This window comes from Antennarius striatus, chromosome 12, assembly GCF_040054535.1.
Source record: "Antennarius striatus isolate MH-2024 chromosome 12, ASM4005453v1, whole genome shotgun sequence".
Classification (NCBI taxonomy): domain Eukaryota; kingdom Metazoa; phylum Chordata; class Actinopteri; order Lophiiformes; family Antennariidae; genus Antennarius; species Antennarius striatus.
Genome location: NC_090787.1, coordinates 13,549,555 through 13,565,450, shown reverse-complemented (window position 1 = coordinate 13,565,450; position 15,896 = coordinate 13,549,555). Strand labels below are relative to the sequence as shown.

Sequence of the window (15,896 nt, the reverse complement as noted above, 5' to 3'; positions counted from 1 at the left end):
TGCCACAAAGGTGAGATGACTGTGAGAACAGACCTCCACGTTTTTAGAGTCAGTCATGATCTTAAATGAATGTACCTAAATGTCACTTTAAAGAAGAAGCTGTGTTGTAGGAATGTGTTAAAGGTAACTCCCAACAACCAAATGTGAAATGTATTGAATTACCTTCATATTACATTAAGAAAGCTGTACCTTCCTCGAATAGACATCAGGCTTTTAGTAAAACAGCTCCATAAATACAGAAATCAACTTCAGCATTTGCTGATCTGCTACAGGGCAGATTGAAATAGTCTTTGGCAGCATGAATTATTTTTATCAAAAAATAAATACACAGTGTGCAGACATTTTTAAATATGTACAAAACTTACAAAATCTTTTCATCTTTACAGTGTAAAAATACACGAACCCAGATCATTGCTGGAAAGTGTAACCTATTCTAAGAAAACATCACTGAGCACCACGTTCACTGAATTTACAAAAATGGCCCATCACCATTTAGGAGTAACTTTCATTGTTAGTCCACGTTGTCACCCACTGCCTCTTCTCAAAAGACTCAAGTTTCACTTTTCCATCTTTATACCCTGGAGTCTCCTTCTTTATTCGCACTGCGTGGTAACGAGGGATGCTGTCTTGTTTGGAGTGGTTGAAGAAGCCGCACTGGAGTGAGAGATTTGAAAAATGCATCATTCAAAACTCCTGTTATTAAGGCACAAGGTGCAGAACACAGGAGAGGGGTTTGCAAGAATGTTAGCATGCTTTTCAGTTTTTAATTGCACAGGTCACACAGCCACGCAGTAAAAGTAATGTGAGCAAAAGTACCAACATTTACAACACGAAAAGTTTTTTGAAGAGGAAAATGTTAAGCCTGCTCGTAAGAAAATGCATTCATTTATTGGCAAAATTCAGAGACACATTGTACAAAAATCCAAAAACTTTCCCACAGATAATCTTTATATGTTATTTTTACGCAGCACTCAGAAATAATTTAATAAATATATATTTACCCAAAAAGGTTTTGTATAAATCTCCATTATAAACTCTGTACAATGCGTGTCTGAATTTTCCTGCGTTATCTCAGCTGATCTGGCCAGACAGTAAATCATTAGTCACTGCAGGAATCAGTCCATGCTGCCAGCTGTTTGGGTTTTTTTACCGCTGTTCAGAGAGCATAAATCAGGCCTCAGCAGAGAGTTTGTCTTTGTCAGAGGGCTGAACATGGATCTCTGCCTTGTGATATGCAGCATCATATTGGTCTTTTGATGCTCTCTTGAAGAAACCACACTGAAGGGGAGTAAGGGTGAGGAAATGTTAAGAGTGACAAAAGGAAGCAGTAATAATAATCACACACACACACACCAATGTGTGTTTATTAAAAAATACACCCATCTTCAGCAGCAACCATCAGTATAATCATCCCCAGACAATTCTTCTCCACCTCTAGCTATCCCATCAAACGCAGCCCTCATCCCATTGTCACAACTGTAGTAAAGCCAAATGCATTTTTTACACACAAAACAAAGTGTGGTCTGAAGGGGTCATATCTAACCCTTCCCTTTTCTGTTGAAAATCTGTTAACAAAATCCTGGAGACAGTAGTAACAAAGCACATGGAGGAATGAGTGGGCAGGAATCCTGACCTGGGTCACTATTTTGTTTCTGGATTGCAGTTGTGTAAACCCCTTCAATGACATGCTCTCAGTTTAACCGGAATGGATTTAGATCATTGTTGAAGACTGTCACAACTGTTGTGGTCTACTTGTACCATCTATTGCATATTTACCCTTCCTCGAGTGAGGAATCACACATTTCTGGTTTCTTTATTTATTGTTGCTAAATAGGTTTTTATGGCGTTTGTCCTCACGTAGTTTGAGGGTCTATAGGTGGACGGTGTTCATCAGTACAGAATAAAGCCCTCAAAGGCAGATGGTCATTTGTGAATTTGGTCACTACAAATAAAATTTGTTATTTAACCTCTGCTTCTACCTTCATCCTCTGTAAACTTCAGTACACATTAATGTGTTTCTTCACATGATGGTTAAATGTCTCACCTTCCAGAGCAGAAAGACCAACAAAGCCAAAATCAAGATTCCTGCAAGAACCGCCACCAGTATGATCCACCAGGGGACGCCACTGTGCTGTGCCACCGCCGTCTCTGGGGACACTGTCAACGTCACCTGTAATACATCATCAAAGCAGTGAAGATTTAGGGTCAGGCATCACATATCAAAGTGAAAGTTAATGTAAAATATTCTCTATCAATGAGATTAATATTTACAGTGTCATTGATATGTATGTTTGCATTTTACTGTTGTAGAGGTGTATGGTAGTACTAAATTTTATATTCAATCAGATATGGAATTTGCAGTGGCGCAACTTATTATCCGATCATCAAACATAGATCTCGTACATTTTACGGAATCATTGGGAGAGTCCTGTCCATTTTGATGTTTCAACTAATCAAAGAGGTTTTTTAAAATTATTTATTTTGCATAAGCAGGAGGGAAATATTTCACAGCACACACAGGACCACTTCAGCCCTTAGTTTACATCAGGACAGCAAATCTATACGTAGATTCAATGCTTACCTCAGTGCTGGGAGTTCTCAGGATTACATTTTTAGGCTGTGCGTGAAGGATGAGCGAGGCCTTCACAACAATGAGCAAGTGGGAGAGAGCTGCATAGTCCTGGGTAAGAAAAATCAAACAGCTGCTGAGGTAAGAGAGTCACAAATAAACCTTGAAACACAGATAAGACACGTGGAAACAACCCAAAGACATCTCACCTCAATGAAAGTCGAGTTCCAGAGACGAGATCTCAGTTCAACTGTAGTACCGTCCAACCCCTGTAGGGGGCAGTGAAGCACCACACATTTGAGCTCATCTTCACACGTCTGAAAGAGAGACAGTCTATTACACACCAAGACAATGTACATTTTAATGAATTGAATGTACAAAGACTCACCAAAAGTTTAGTTTTGCTTGACTGTGAGGCTGTTTTTCCAGCAATTTTTCTGTCTCCAATTTCACGTTTGGTCCTGGTCACAGAAGACTCCTGAAAATGCATTTTATGTTTTTAATTCATAGTCAAATAAAACAGCAAGTTTTCCGTAATGGTTGACTTAAGGCTCAGTAGTGAAAAAAAAATTGTGATTTCAAAGTTCTACCTTGATGTGTTGGAGAGGGTTGATTTCAGACTCAGGAGAGCAGAGGATTTCCTGCAGTCCTGTCGCACTAATCTTCACCAGGTACAGAAGCCATTTCCCATCTTTGTTCCATTTGGGCCAGTGAATACGTAATGAAGCTTTGACAGAGGATTTCCACAAGTTGTTTATCTGTACGACAAATCAATATACTATGAATGAGTTATCTGATATATTTGGACTGTAAAACTGTGTGACATCCGTGAACCATCAGGTGAAACCTACTCTGAATGTATAGTTTATCAAACTTCCGATCTCTTCTTCTGTCTTCATGGCGCTTTCCCCTTTCACAAAACCGCCAAAAGAAACCTGATTAGGACTGGCTTCCCTGTTGAAGACAAGAAAAATATCTACTTCACTGATTTATATTTAACTAGTCGATGCTTTCAGCCTTTAGACACACTTACCCAGTCACTGACAATGGCAACTCAGTGATTACTTTCGCCTTTACTTTAATAGGGACAATATTTTCTTGCACACTTGTTCTGAAAGTTAAAAAAAAATTGTTAATGAAGTCTAACAATTTAAGTAGGCCAATGTTAAATAAATCAAAATCTATATGTATTCTCTTATCCAATCATAAGCCACAGCCAGACACAAAGCAATGGTACTTACGTTTGGAGCTGTAGGTCAATGTCAATCTCTGTGGTCTCAAGATTTATGCCCACAGTGCTCAGGATTATGTAGAATGTAGTCTAGTGCAGAGAAAAGTAAAACCCACAGCAACCATTAGGACACTGAATGTCAGGAGGAGGTGAGGAAGTTTCAACAAAGTCACACCTCCGAGTCTCTTTTGAAGGGATTCCCCAGCTCACAGTCTGCCTGAGAGCCGTTCTGGTTGGCGGTGCAGAGGATCGGCTTTTCCACCCAGAAGAGAAAACATTGTGAGATTTTATTGATTAGATTTATTGAATAATAAATCCAAGAATCAGTAGCAAAGTAACTAAAATGGACAGTAAGGATTAACAGTCAAAATGAATATGAAAATATAATACCTATAAAATTCTAAATAGGAAGCTATTCTTTCAGCGTAAGTCATGAGAAAACAGTGCTTGCTGAAAAATGCTTGAAAGAAGAGTTGGTTAAGAAAACCCTTTCTATATATGAGTTTGACAAAAGTATTTCTGAAAGAGAAGAGAAAATATTGCACAATCTTATAAATGATCAACAGGAACCTGGTCAGAACATGGAAGATGTGTATTAAAATTTCTTTAAACAAACAACAAATAGATGAATAAATGCTAAATTTTAAGGTCACTGATTACATAGCATTTCTTCAATACACAGGAGATGTTAAGTGGTTGTTGACAATCTGACATGTAGCAATGCTAGTCACTATGGACTGGCTGCACACTCGTCTTTACCGTGGTTTGATGCGAGCGGACTCCAGAATAGGACAGCACATCAGGGAAAGTCCCCACCAGCTTTGCTTCATAAGCATCATCTCCATTCATGTTGTTGACTGTCACCCGCAGAGCCAAATCCTTCCTCTCGTAATTCAGATGAAACACAGGAATGTTCTTCTTGCTGCAAACACACCAACAATACAACTCACATCAGACTGAGGTCTGTGCAGTAAGAGTTTCAACTTGTCGCTTATATAACCTGACATGTCAGAACTCACATGGGTAATGGTGAGTACATATCTAGGTTGTTCTGTTTGTAGTATAATTTATACTCCATCTTCACATTACTCCGGCAAACATGATCACTTCCACACCCCTCCTTTACAAAGTTGACCTGCAAAAATGACACACAAGCAGAATCGATGCTAAAGTTTGCTCCACTACGAGTTACGCTTTGATTACAGTAAATGTTGTCATCCTCATGTTTACCATCGTGACATCTTTGTTTGCTTGAGAGGAATCTAAAATGGGCATCAGTGGAGGGAGGCTATTCTTTGACTTCTGTCGTTTTGTACCAACAATTTCTGCAGAGACTTCAGTGGGAATGCTGCGCATCTTGTCCTTGATGTTGTCCTGTGGAAATCATACATAGATCATACATCACCTGACAGGCTGTGGTCAGATAATGCTTGAAACTTCACTTGTAAAATGTAAAATGATAAATTGATGATGAATCCATTGAATAATTGATTATTTCTTTTACATCAGCTTCAGTTTATTGTAATTTTAGGATAGTATTTAAGTAGCTGAGACAAAGTGCAATTGTATTGTATGTAAAACATTCTGGAAAACTCTGCAGACGCTTGAAAAATATTTTTCCCTGACATCTGATTTACCTACCTTACATTGCAGGTATTATGTACATAGGTCATACCTGCTACTGCTTAGATGTATTGCTACAAAAACCAAATTATATGTTTTTGTTTTACTAGCATCTACATTTTTGTGATTGATGGACTGAAATAGTTTGATCCTGCTGACGTCTTTTACCTTTAGTTCAGCTATTAACTTTATACACGTCTCCTGGTTTTGGCCACGTAGGTCCAAGGTTCCATTAAATTGGTATTCTGCTTCAGTGTGGGACTTGTTGAGGAACATCGCTCTAGAGGGAAGCCCTTGTTTCCTGAGATCTCCATCTACCTCAACTGAATACCTGATAGCTGAGAAAAGCACAGGTAACACCTGCTGCATAAACCCTGAATTTGTAACACAAAGGTTTTTAACATTTCACTTACTTAGTCGTGGGTTATAAGATGCTGGGTTTGCTTTGTAGCTGAAACATGCATCAACTGTGAAGCTAAGGAGAAGAAAGAACATTTTTACCAGCGGCTTTGACTAAAAAATCCTTTGAAACATATGAATATTAAAACACCCACCAAATGCTGCTACCACAGGTTTTAATTGTAAGATCAATTTCCTGTGGAGATATTTTGACATCTCTTCTCATGCTAATGACCGGCCGTGCTCTGAAAGAGGTAGAATTTATTCATGTTGTGGCGGAAACCAAGCATATTTAAATATTTTCATAGTAGGTAAGGGAACAATTACCTATAGATTAAAGCTGCATCTGACAGAGAGCCTACAGCCACATCTGGATAGGAGTTACTATCCAAGTCCATGTTCCCCACCACAGAATATCCAAAGAGTCTCATGTTGTTCTCTCTTCCGGAGAGGGTCTGTGATGAAGGAGAAATAATAATAATATAATAATAATAATAATAATAATAATAATAATAATAATAATAATAATAATAATAATAATAATAATAATAATAATAATAATAATAATAATAATAATAATAATAATAATAATAATAATAATGGGCTGCCCCTTAAACTGTGCCTATTAAACAGAATTTACACCCAGCAGTCATGATGCAACATCATTACTGTATTTCATTACAACTGGTTTTCCGGCCACCTGACAAATATACTATGTCCAGTATTAAATAATGCTCATGTTTGCTCTCCTTTAGTCTCTGTTGAACTCTTTATCACTCCTTTTCACTTGGAACATAAATAATCCTGGGATTCTTTGCTAGTTTTCAAATACAGTATTTAAGCAAAAGCTAACCTGAGCAGGTGTGGTTTTGATTCCCTGAGCAGAGCCATGATAGATATAGACTTTTCCCGCCCCACCATCATCATACGGAGCTCCAACTGCAATGTCTGAATCAGAAAGATAATTTGATAGCAATTTGCAGAGAACACTTAAATATGCTACCAAATGACAGCTAAATTACCTTCATATGAGTCTTGATTGATGTCTCCAATGTTCTCCACTGCCAGTCCAAACATTGAGTCTTTGGTTCCGTTGAGACGGACAGGGATGATTCTGTCCCACCTTCCTGCCTGGTTGATGTAGACATAAACAGCTCCTCCAATGTCTCTGTTCTTCATGTAGAAATGAGGGGCTCCTACAACTATGTCCTGCCATCTAGATAAATAAAGGAAGCAGCATAAAAAGAATACTGTAAATAAATAACCTTTAAATCATATGAAATATACCGAAACAGAATGAAGACAGCAGAAATGTTTCCTACCCATCACTGTTTAGGTCAGCTATGGTCACATCGTATCCAAAGGAAGATGCAAGTCCTGGACCATACAAGATGTGTTCCACCAAAAGTTTGGTGGAGGCATCGCTCTCTTTCTTCAAGAAGACCACAGCTCCACTGTGATTGGCTCTGGGAGCTCCAGCCACCACTGTCAGACTACGACTCCTAGTGATTCTGTGTCCAGAATCAAGAGAGAATCCTGAAAGAGGTGTGGCACGTTTACCAGCCAAAAAAAAGTGGCAAAAACACAGTGCAATTCCCTACCAAAATGAAATAAGATGAGAAACAAAATGTTTTCACAAAGACGCTAAGCTCATTTGCTCCATTGACTGTGACCTCAGGAGTGGGAAAAGCTTCTTTGTGTTTTAGGATCTTACTGATGTGTTCCTATTGTTTTTATTCAATTATCTTTTTCTTAATAAACACTGTCTGAATATTCCAAAAGTAAGTTTTAATGGCAAAGAAGTCATACACTAACCCTTCTCCCCTAAGTCTAACACACAATCCCAAACATAATTTCTTCTATGTCCTGACATCCCCGCCTGTGGATCATCAGAACCAGAACAAAGAAAACCTTGAAGTCAAATATCTAAAATGACTTCTGTGGGTCAAAGCTGCATGAGCAGCAGCCACTGCTTAGTGGGTAGGAGCTCACCGAGGTAGCTGTTGGCAGGCAGAGGCACAAGCTCAGGGTTCAAGAGATGCTCGTCTCCAACTTCATACGGGCCGTCATCATACACTCCCATCTCCAGCAAGGTGTTGTTCTTCTGCTCCACTCGTACGATGCCTGCAGAAGAGAGGAGACAGCAATGTTTTAGATGTTCATACATGTAAACAGGAGAATAGACGAGAATAGAGAAGAAGTGTTCCATTCTCTGGCTGCATTAGATTTATTTCAGAAAACATACAGTATGGTGAAGAACTCTTAGAGATGTGTAATTGGGTACCTTTCCAGTTGTAAGCGCCTGGCGCTCCAAACACCACATAGTGATAGTCCTTGGTGAAGGTAGCTGCCAAGCCCTGCTGGCAAGATCCAAACATCTCATGACCTCTAGCTCTGCCCTCACAGAAGTTCCAGTTTCCACCGTCCTCATCAGAGGCCGTGTCGATGGTCAGGTCCTGACTCAGGACATAGCAGCGTCCTGTGATGTCCCGCGACTCCTGGAGGGTGTTCACAAACAAGCGCCTCTGATAGCGATGAGCACAAGTCTGGAATTACAAAACACAGTGGACACTTCCTTTATTTCAATGACATGAAAACAAGTGTTACTGGGAACGATGGTCCGGGCACCCAGTTTGACTCACCACAATCTTTCCTCCAGGTCCCTGACTCTGAACCATCACCCCCATCCACTGGTCCTCCTTGTTCTCTATGTTTATGTTCTCTGTCAACACGATAGATAGATAGATAGATAGATAGATAGATAGATAGATAGATAGATAGATAGATAGATAGATAGATAGATAGATAGATAGATAGATAGATAGATAGATAGATAGATAGATAGATAGATAGATAGATAGATAGATAGATAGATAGATAGATAGATAGATAGATAGATAGACTGTACCTTCATAATCAAATTCAACGCGCTCGCAGTCACTTGACTGGGTGAGTTCACATTTGTAAAGGCCTCCTGTGATGTTGGCTGTCTGTGTTCCCAGTGCTCTGGCTCTGGGCGCTCCAATCAACAGCCTGAGGTGAAACACAACAATCCAATCACGTAGTGTTTTCCGCAGACAGAGGATCAAATGTCTCCTCTGGTCCTTACAATGATGATATTATGGTTACAATTGACTACGTATACGACAATAACATCATTGCTCAATTCCATCTGTGGGCCACTGTTGTGTCATACCTCTCTCACCCGCTCTCTCTTTAAGGAAAAAAGTAAAAGACATGATTGTAGAAGAGATGATTGTGGAGAACGGATAATATTTGTTTTTTTTCTTAATTTTGTATAGTTTTTTTTTTGTTTTTAGTTTGATATATGTTAAGATGTTAGATGTTTCTTTGTTCAGAAAATTGAAAATACTCTTTACGTGAATCTCTTTTGGATTTTGTGTCAAAGTGATTATTTTGTAATTTGACTATTGTGAATAAACGTAATGTTAAAAATCAAAATCAAATCAAAAAATCTCTCTCTCTCTTAGAATACGATGAAAAAGTTTATTTCTATTATTCCATTCAAAAAGTTAAATTTTCATAGATTAACTTGACATCCCCGCCTGTGAATCATCAAAACCCGAACAAGTGGTGTCTCGAGAAATCACTGTTTAATGAAGAAGAAGAAGAAGTATACTTTATTTATCCGCAAGGGAAATTACATAGTCACTCAGGTTAGTATAGTGTACAGGCCCCCTGAACACATCACAAAAGGGGGCCTGTAAGCATGCTGTTAGTACATACAGGTATACATCAAACTACACAAATTAGGAGGCAGAGTGACAGGCAGCACCCCAAATTGAGCAGCTTGTATGGGGGACGGCACCTTGCTCAAGGGCGCCTCGGCAGTGGCTAGGAGGTGAGCCGACACCTCCCACTGTCAACTCACACTCAGTTGGATGTTCTGGCGGGAGCGGGATTCGAACCCCCGATGGCTGGGCGATCCTGTCTTCAAGACGATTTGCTCTACCGCTGAGCCACCGCCGCCCCCAAATGTGTTTAACAAGATGATTCAACAAGTTATCTTGTAAAGAAGCTGGTTGTCTTCAATCAGGCCCTCAAAGGGCTGTTGTATTTAGAGATAAGAGGCAAAATATGAAGCATTAGCACAAGACAGAGGACCACTGTCCGAACATTCTGCAGCGGACAAAGGAAGGAGACTATCTGGAGTGTGTTCAGTGTTTTAAACCATATTTAACAGACCAAAGCCTTTCCTTTAAACCCACACCCAAACACAGCCCCAACCAGCATGAAAAGATGACTTGTTTCATGGGTGACAGCAGCCGCTGAGATGAGGTCATGTAATGCTTGTCTGATGAAGAGGGCTCATCATCATCAGGAGTGATACATACTGCTCACAGAAAAACCCATACAGCCTCTGATGAGTCCCTCTTATTTCACTTTAACATAAAATGTTAATTCAAAGTGAAATATCTGAAAAATGGTAATTTAATTTTGTAAGATACCTCTTTATTTATTTGTTAATGGTAATGATTTATAAATGGTGCTAAAGACTCACTGGATTTGTTCTGGGGAGAGATTGTAATGGAGTCATGTCTGTGTAAAGGCTAATTTAATTTCTTTGTAATAGGCACAGTTGTAATATTTTACTTTTGTATCACAAATCTGTTATTTCTTAAATTAAACATCATCAAGGACAACTATAAATAAGACGTACACCAATGGTTTGGTGCTGTATTCTCAAACCTCGGAACATGGGGTCCCAAGTATAAGAATTACTTTTTTTATCAAGCAGGAAGTGACAAAATCTTGTTACATATCCTGCTGCTGTTGGCTGTTCCCCTTTGGTGTTGCTGTGACTCAGCACACACAGTTTACAATGACAGTAGAGACTGTTGTACCGCTTGAATTTCATTTCTGAAACAATGGCTCCTTGATTGTCTTGAATGAAAGTAGGCCGGAAGGTACGGCCAAAAAGTAGGCTTGGAGTAACTCAACCACAAAGCAAACATCAGCTCCAAAAACTCCAGCCAGTCTTTAAATATTAGTATTAGTATACAGTATTATTAACTAAGAAATCTACCACCGTATGATCAGGAACCAAACCCGCACAGAAGTTGACAATATCCTCTCAGAAATATATCTGGATATCGATTAAATAATTTCACGAAACCTCATGAAACGTTCTACTAGGACCCTGACATTAGAACCTACAAAACCATTGAGACAGAATAATGAAATGTCAGGTTGGTTTCAAATGTACTGACTGCACAGCAGATAAAACACAGTTGAACCTAATGACAGTGGTAATAACTCAGTTCCATTAACTGTCCCTGCTATTAGTCAGCCAGCCCAATAGCAAGATCCCCCAAATCACCTGCGAGTTTCTGGTTAGGAAACGTCAAAGTATATGCTGCAAGAACATCTGAAATAATACTGATCTTATGTCCTTTAATACACAGCACTGTAGTGTAAGCTACACGACTGTGTGTAAACGGTCCAGCAGACTTACTGTGAAGGAAGTTTCTCAAAGGATGGAAAGGAAATCCTCTCCACCCTTTGCTCCTCCCTCCTAGTTCCTTCTGAAACCTCCTATTGACATGTAGCTCAGCCCTGCGGCTTCTCATCTGATAAATAGGGACTCTCCTGAGGGGGCCTGACGCAATGCTGAAGATCAAACCACAGAGCCTGTTGTCAAACAAAGACCAGTGTCGTGCAAATAGGATGAGAAATCTTTACAGTAACATCTCAGCTCCCGAACTGGAGTCTCATCTAAAGGCGATGCAGAACGCTAAAGAGGAACCTGTTTTCCGTATCATCAGAGGAGCTTCAGCACCTGCACCACAACAGAGACATGCTGACATCATCAGTTAATTGTTTTCCAACTCAAGCTTTATAAATTACCTCCAACTTGAACCACTACATTAAATTGTAATGCTTTCGATTAATGGCTCCAAATAAATCATAAATCAATCAACAAGAAATAATAATCAGCTATCTGCTGACGTGAGTTTCTCATGCGTCAGGACTTGATGTTTGTAGAGAACAATTAACAAGGTTGGTCTGGAACTGGTCTCCCTAGGTTGTGACATATAACAGAAAATGGAGAATAATTTAATCAAGAAAAGTAGCAGACACTGCACTACCTTTAAAATGTCGTAGAAAGTAAAGAACTTCCACAACAATAAAAAGAACATTGCCATTCACAGGGTGTGCATTGAAGACCTGTCTGTCAGTCCGTTATAATGCAATCTAACCCAAAACTACTTCTACTACTATTTATATACTACAAGGATCAGACATGTTAAACACTAAAAACATCAAAATCCACTAACTCTGTTGTGTGCATCCCTTACAGTCACCCAAATACAAGCACAAAACATCCAATGAGTCTGGAATACAGTCCAACTGATCACACAGTATCATGTGGACCACAGTGTGAAGCGCATCCCATCATGCAGCATGTCTTTCAGTGCAGTGTGAAGAGGAATGTGTAGTGACCGGTGTGGGTTTACACAGTGACCTCACTACTCTTTGTTAACAGATGTGGTCCAGTCCTCCTCCAGCTGTGCACTCAAAGCCACAAGAACTGCTGCAGCTGTTCTAACTAAATCAGTTTACACACACACACACACACACACACACACACACACACACACACACACACACACACACACACACACACACACACACACACACACACACACACACACACACACGCAGTGATTGCTGCTGACCTGAGACTGGGTGGGAACACACCACAGAGGAAATAATGTATATTCACTGCAAAGTTTCATCAAAGTTTGAGACAAAGGCTTGAATAAGTTTTCAAGTTGACCTGATTTAACATCATTAATTAAACCCAAGATGCACAATCTCTTTTTCTAACCAAGGAAAGTTCATTTTGAACTCTGACGGGAATGTTTCGAGTGATGATTTGCTGATTCATTTAATCTATCGAGCTACAGGAGCACAGATGGCTGTGCATGTCCAGTCAGTTAGCCCTTTTCTCTGCTTTCACATCCATGTCATTAACCCAGCATATTATTCATCCAGATGCCTCTTTGAAGGATGCCACAATATGTTCAGTCCGAAGTCGTAACACGAATGTCATCAGAAACAGTTTTCGAGGAAGACGGTTTAATATCTCTGTAAACACTGTTGTGCTTTCCATGAATTCATTCGTGGAAAAAACCACAGATTGAGCTGCATGAATGTTTGCAGCTATGTGAATAAGAACTCCCATTAATCACCAGAGGATTTGTTTTTAGTCAATTAAGAAAAGAATATTTGGCTTTTAGCTCCAAAACAGCAAAGAGATGAAAGGCCAGTTGAATGGAATCTATGAAGTCAAACATGTTGCTCACTGGTAAATATAATTACAGAATTCTCTCAGCTCACATTTTCCTTTTTTTAAAATTAATTTAGCATTGATCAAACAGTTTACTACAATACTACAAATGTGGTATTAAAAAACGAATACTAAAAAGTGCTCTAAAATATTCAATGAACACCAACATGACAAAACTGGTACTAGATCTTAATTCAGCTTTAATTTTTTTGAGGGGGGTTCCTTAAAAATTGATTGAGTGATAGATTTATTGATTATCAAAATTGGTGAAGATGACTTTCTTAAAAGGAAAACAAAGCACCTCTAATCCCTCAAAATTTCATCTAAGGCAAGCAAACACCTAAAAAAAAATGATGCAATAGCAGTCTTTTTTCCTGTTCTTAAAAAAGGCATTTTATCTGCATGTTAGCAGAATTTTATGTATGTTTGCTTAAACTGGTGCAGCTTCCTCATAGACCTGCTGAATCGTCACAGTCCTCTTACTTTTACTGGCCGAAATCCAAATACCAGTTGGGTGTCACATTTCTTGCGTTGGTTTGCCCAGCACATCTTACAGTTTCTTGACTTTAGCTTTCTTTATGCTTCATCAAAACAGACAAATGTTAATGCATCTCTTTTCAGGATGCTCGCTCCTTTGTGCACCACAGAGTCTGTAAAAAAAACAAGATTGTCAGGAGGGGCTTCCAGTTTCAACGACCAGCTCTTTCTGCCCAAAGTCAAAACACTGTTCAGATAAAATTCCACAATTTAAGGTAAATGATTAGATCTTCAGGGAATCTCTGCGACTCCTGTTATCACGTCTCTGATCTTCTTCGCTCTCTGTTTCTCAACATGCTGCTCCAGAGTCCTGTGTCTGATAACCAGAGCAAAACACAGTAGCTCTTCCAGGCGCCCTCACCAGAGCCACAACAGGCTTTGACACGTCCCTCCCTCCCCTTACACTACCCTTCATGTGTGGCAGCGTTACCAGACTCACTGCACTGATGTCTCTAATGTCCCCCCCAGCACTGACCAGGGGACATGATATCTTGCAATGTATGCATGGTAGCACCAAGAAGAATCATGCAAATGCTGCACGGATTTTTGGCACCAGCTGAAAATCTTTCTGCCCTGGCTCACTTCAGTGAATATCTGCCAGGATGCATCTGTCTGCAAATACTTATTGGACCCATCCCTTCACAGTACGGCTTATAAATCAAACTGTACAGCTGAAATCATTAATGGGAAATACACCTGCTTAGTCCTTACGGTAAAAAAAAATCCTTTGAGTTTTACAGAGTAGACACTCTAGAGAGAAATTGCTAATATTAAATGTAAATATATTACTATGAAAATGACACTTTTGACAAAAAAAACTAAATCTGGGCTAAAGCTAAGCTTTGTATTAAATTAAATAGCATTTGGGTTCAAGAAGAATGTTTAGTCTCACCGACAAAGACCAAAAAGATGCTCAAGGTTTTTTAAAAAAAGAAAAGTTGATAGATTCCCCAATTAAACAGCTAACAATTTAATCCCTGCTCCATTGACCCCTCAGATTGACCTTACAGACACATTTGCATCACAGTCAAAACCATTGTTAATTCATTTGTCCTTCGCATTTCACATTCAAAACAACAAAGGGAGACTGTTTCTACATAATTACAACAAAAACGCGCAGTGGTTAACAATGTAAGAGTCACTTAGTGCTCCAAGCTTTAAATAATGCGATGCTTGTGTCCCAAGGTGTATTAAAATCTATTAATGAGGCAGGATTTTTCAATGAATGAGATGTTTTCTACCCAATATGAACTATTTATAAGGAATAATTATTAGTCTATTAATCGAATAGAGCTGCACTTCCAAACAATGCATACCTGCAAATATAAAATGTTTATGAAGCAGTTGGAGACTTCACTCACATTCTTTTATCCGGATTGAGTTGCTGATGCATGGCGAGAGAAAACCCGAACAGACTCCCGGGCTCCCCGACTTTCCTGATGACATGACTGGTATCAAGGTTGAAGGCGACCACCGACGTTGGTTCCAGTAAATAAAAATAAAGATAACATAAGACTTTCACATCCACAGCAGAGAGTCGTCCCTGTAGCAGCATCCCTGCGCCGTCCAGATGTGTCCGATAACTTCCGAAGTCCGGAGCGACTGGCCCCGCGGTCCCTCTCCGTCCACTGCTGTCCCAGCTAGAGACAGCGGCTGGACGCCTCCCGGCGCGGCTCCGAGCTCCTGCTCCGCTGCGCCCCCTGCGGCCATCATGGAGAACTGCAAGCCTCGGGCCTCAGCCGTTTCAAGGGATAATCAGTGCAGTTTTATCATTAGAAATGTCTTCAAATGACAAGAGTAAGAGAGAATGTCAACCGAATTTACATTAGAGCTGCTGCTGATACAATTATGGACAACCAAATTGGCAACCAAATGGGGAGGCAGTTCCTAAAATCAGCGGTTCAATTCCCTCTCCTGCTCAAAAAACCCCCACCCAGAGTGCGAGCTGACAGTGGGAGATCTCAGTTCGCCTCCGGAGCACTGCCAAGGCGCCCTTGAGCAAGGCACCATCCACCTTTTCAAGTTGCTCATTTGGGGTGCTCCACAAAGGGGATGACTGTCACTATACCTCCACCTATTTTATATACTGTATATATTTTTGTTTTGTTTTTGTCTTATAGAGGAAAGAATGCACCATTTACATTCATATTTATGACTAAGACATATGACATACATCATATTTGAACCTTTTCTTCTAAATTCCTCTTATAACATGACAAAAT

General features: G+C 39.7%; 1 protein-coding gene across 1 annotated transcript; it reads right to left on the bottom strand.

Moving 5' to 3' along the window:
• Positions 1–484: 484 nt before the first annotated feature.
• Positions 485–15,302, bottom strand: itga6a (integrin, alpha 6a). The gene is made up of 26 exons (XM_068328827.1): positions 15,036–15,302; positions 8,731–8,855; positions 8,465–8,544; positions 8,107–8,368; positions 7,815–7,946; positions 7,145–7,358; positions 6,845–7,038; positions 6,676–6,770; positions 6,150–6,277; positions 5,978–6,067; positions 5,837–5,898; positions 5,592–5,761; positions 5,031–5,174; positions 4,820–4,935; positions 4,560–4,722; positions 3,976–4,053; positions 3,811–3,890; positions 3,603–3,680; positions 3,421–3,523; positions 3,160–3,327; positions 2,958–3,047; positions 2,779–2,886; positions 2,582–2,680; positions 2,045–2,170; positions 1,151–1,278; positions 485–654 (listed from the first exon to the last, which is right to left on the bottom strand). Exons 1-25 carry the CDS (start codon positions 15,227–15,229, stop codon positions 1,171–1,173), a joined length of 3,207 nt encoding a protein of 1,068 aa, XP_068184928.1. The 5' UTR covers positions 15,230–15,302; the 3' UTR covers positions 485–654; positions 1,151–1,170.
• Positions 15,303–15,896: the final 594 nt, after the last annotated feature.